The 3,632-nt window shown below is 39.2% G+C and overlaps 1 protein-coding gene across 1 annotated transcript in view; it reads right to left on the bottom strand.

Moving 5' to 3' along the window:
• Positions 1–569: 569 nt before the first annotated feature.
• Nell1 (neural EGFL like 1) overlaps positions 570–3,632 on the bottom strand; it is an 827,697-nt gene continuing 824,634 nt past the window's right edge. The window contains exon 20 of the mRNA XM_021189273.2: positions 570–949. Coding sequence (XP_021044932.1) covers positions 899–949 — 51 coding nt within the window. The 3' untranslated portion in view covers positions 570–898. The remainder of the gene's footprint in view (positions 950–3,632) is intronic.

Genomic DNA, 3,632 nt, shown 5'->3' with positions numbered 1-3,632 from the left:
ATCAGAAAGCTTGACTGTCAGAGCTGCAAAGGACATAAATCAAATAACTCTGCAAAAAATAAAAAAAATTAAAAAAAATGGCCAAACAGGTTCCTTAGTCCAGGTTTATGTAATATGTGGGAGACTTGTATTATTTCACTTTATTAATAATTATTAAAGTGCTTTGCTGGTTTTGAGCATTATGTAAAGCTGATATAAACATAAGTTGGTGACCAGTGCATGCCAAGAAGTGCTTTTAAGGTCGCTGTTTGGACATTGTGAGTTAATGTGTCACTTCATTTATTTTTGCAACAGGGAAGAGATAGTACTTTTTGAAATGATGTTTAATGATGTCTGGCATCCTTTCCCCTTTAGTGTATCATAATTGCCCTAAGCAGTTTTTAGCTGAGTAAGTGGGCATCTGTGTTCAACTGTTTGAAACGGAAGGATGCCGTGGACAGATGCTACACATCTCCATCAACAGGTCCCTCAGGAACCTCCATTCTGTGTGCAGTGGATGAGACAGAAGTCACAACAGGCAACTTTATTTTTAGAATTTGATCCAAAAAAAAATCAAGAAAAAATAAATAAATGGTGCCAAGTCTCTATTATGTTGGTACACAAAATAAACAAAAGGTACATTAACATTTATCATGGAATCCTTTAAATGTATCTGTAAATGATCTGACAAGGGAAATGTGATTTACAGCACGGAGACTCAACAACCATCGACCGAAATGCACGGTACTGCAGGCATCTAGACTAGGTCAGCAAGGGTGAGCAAAGTGGCAAAGGCAACCCAAACGCCTTCCTCTGATGGAGACTTTGGTAATTGACTGTGGTTAAAAAGAAAAAGAAATCAGCCCCTCTTCTTCCTCATTTTGTCCATTTTCTCATGTGATGAGTCCATTTAAAATCTTCAGTTATTCTCAAGACACACCAGATCCACAGAGCAGCAGACTCTCCCATTCTGTGCAAAAAAAGAACACAGGGGTCAGCTCCTGAAACAGAAGACTCACTGGTGACCAGTAGGAAATCCATATCCAAAACAGTGGAACAGAGAATACGCTTCAAAAATGGAAAGAGGGTGACTAATTTTGAAAAACAAGCAAGCATGGGATGATCTTTCGGGTCATCCTCGACTGAGGCTTTGCTAACAAGTCAGTTTCATGTCCTGCCTGCATTCAATCTATGCTCCGGATACACTCTAACCATCCAAACTGTCACTATTTATTGGCTAACTTTATTTCCGTGAAGTATTTCAGAAATATAAATGGCTAAAAAGGAACAACTTCCCATTTCAAAAAAACTAATGGAAAGTATCAGTAAGATTTGAAGGCAAATCCAAACTAGATTCCAGGAAGGGATTTACAACGAGGGGAAACATGGGCGTTCACCACATCAAGAATAGGAAGGAGGAGTGCGCACTTAGGTGAATAAATTCACGAAAGTTGATTGAAATTCAATTTCATAAATTAGTGTAAATGCGCCTTTATAATTGCATTGAATCTCAAGTCTGACATTTGAAAAGGCATTGTATGCTCTCTGCCTCACCTTCAGCAAATCACACAACACAGATCTTCTCCAACCTTTCTTCTTCTCTACTCACCCCATTCCCCCCCAAAGCTCCTAACTGCAGCAGGGCATTCTCTGCTAAGCTACCAGCCATGCCTGCCAGGGAATTAGCTGGGCTAACTGCAGATCTCTATTTCTCCCTTCTCTCTTGCAAATTCCATCCTCTAGTCTCCTCCTGAGCTGTGTGGCAGACACCTAACCTGCTGCAGCCTCGCCTTCCCCTCTGCCACCCCCATCCTGTATATAGCAGATCGTGCAGATCTTCTTCCCCAGCCTTTCTTCCCATTCACCATTTTTCCCAGTCTCCAACTCTAGCAGACAGTCTCTGACAGCCTGCAGGTCCAAGGCAGGTCTTCATACTCCCTCCCCTCCTCCACACCCAGTCACCCAGTTTCATCCTCAACTCTGTAGCAGATCACCTGCTATGGTCTCCCCTTCTTCTCTACCACCATTCCCAGCAGGTCACTCCTCTCCTCTCCTCTAACCTTCTTCCCAACTTTTCTGTCTCCGGTGCCACCTCTAGGAGGCATTCCCTGTATTCTCTGGCCAAGCCTGTCAGATAATCAACTAGACCAGCAAAGCAGGTAGTGAGCTTCATATCCTCACACCCCCTTCTTTTCTTCAAATCCGACTCCCCAAGTCTCATCCCCAGATGTGACCTGTTGTGTTGTTTCCTCACCATCTGCCCTCATTCCTGGGGAGCAGGCAGATTCTGTTGGAACAGTCTACTTTTCTCACTCTTGTGGATCCCCTTAAACACCCCTATTCCTAAGTGTCAGCGCCTAATACCTAGAAACATACTATACCTCAAACCTCCAGTGGACATATTTGGCAGTATCCTAGTAGCATTTCCTATCAGTTTACAGTACCATACCCTCCTAAGTACCAGAAAGAAAACATAAACCAAGGAACCAAACACTTACCCAACAAAGACAAGACCAGATATCAGCACTTAAATTTACAATCATCCCAAACCCAGATGCTTAGATGTCAGCACAATGACAACTCAGTAGCAGCAGTGACCCTAGAAATGCCATATACTGAAACACAAAACTTAAAATAGACTTTATGAATATGATAGAATTTCTAAAGAAGGAAATAAATATACCCATAAAAGATTTATAGAAACACAAACAAATGGTGGAAGGAAATGAATAAAAGAGTTCCAGACATAAAAGTGATGTTTTGAATCAACTTAATAAACTCAGAGAAATAGGAAAATTAAAAACTTAGGAAATCTATTGTAACCTCAGAGGTAAACCTCACCAACAGAATATGAGAGGATCTCAAGCATTGAAGACAAGAGAAAAGAAAAAAATCCAGGAAGAAAACATTCGGCAAATCTGAAACGCTATGAAATGACCAAATCTAAGAATAATAGCAATAAAGGAAAACAAAACACAGTCAAAGGCAAATAAAATACTTACAACAAAAACACTGAAGAAAATTTCCCTAACGTGCCAATCAAGGTACAGAAAGCATACAGAACACCAAATAAACTGGACAAGAAAAGAAATTCCCCTTGGCACATAATAACCAAAAACCTGAATGTACAAACAAAGAAGAGATAATAAAAGCTGCACGGGGAAAATACATATAAAGGCACACAAAGGCAGACCTACTAGAAAACACCTAACGTCTCAATAGAAATTTTAAAAGTCACGAGAACCTTCTCCGAACTTTGCGAGACAGAGATGTGAATCCAGACTACTATACTCAGCAAAACCTTCAATCACAATAGAAGTAAAAAGATCCGAATTCTATCTGACCATCATGGATTATAGCAACAACAAAAAAGCTTACAATCTAATGAAAACTGGAAAATTCATTACTGATTTAGCAATATAGGTGAAAACAACAATCAAAAAAAATCATTTTAGAATTGAATGAAAACAAAATACATCACACCCAAACTTATTTGGGGATAATGAAGGCAATTCTAGGAGAAAAGTTCATAGCACTAAGTGCCTGTAAAAAACACAAGTAAATAAATTTTTAAAAATAGCAAAAATTGAAATATCATATACTAGTAACTTAGTGTACCTGGAAGCTCTAAAAAAAAAAAAAAAAAAAAAAAA

This window comes from Mus pahari, chromosome 1 (assembly GCF_900095145.1).
Source record: "Mus pahari chromosome 1, PAHARI_EIJ_v1.1, whole genome shotgun sequence".
Classification (NCBI taxonomy): Eukaryota; Metazoa; Chordata; class Mammalia; order Rodentia; family Muridae; genus Mus; species Mus pahari.
Note: the sequence above shows the minus strand (reverse complement) of the source record. Positions and strands in the feature narration are given on the sequence as shown.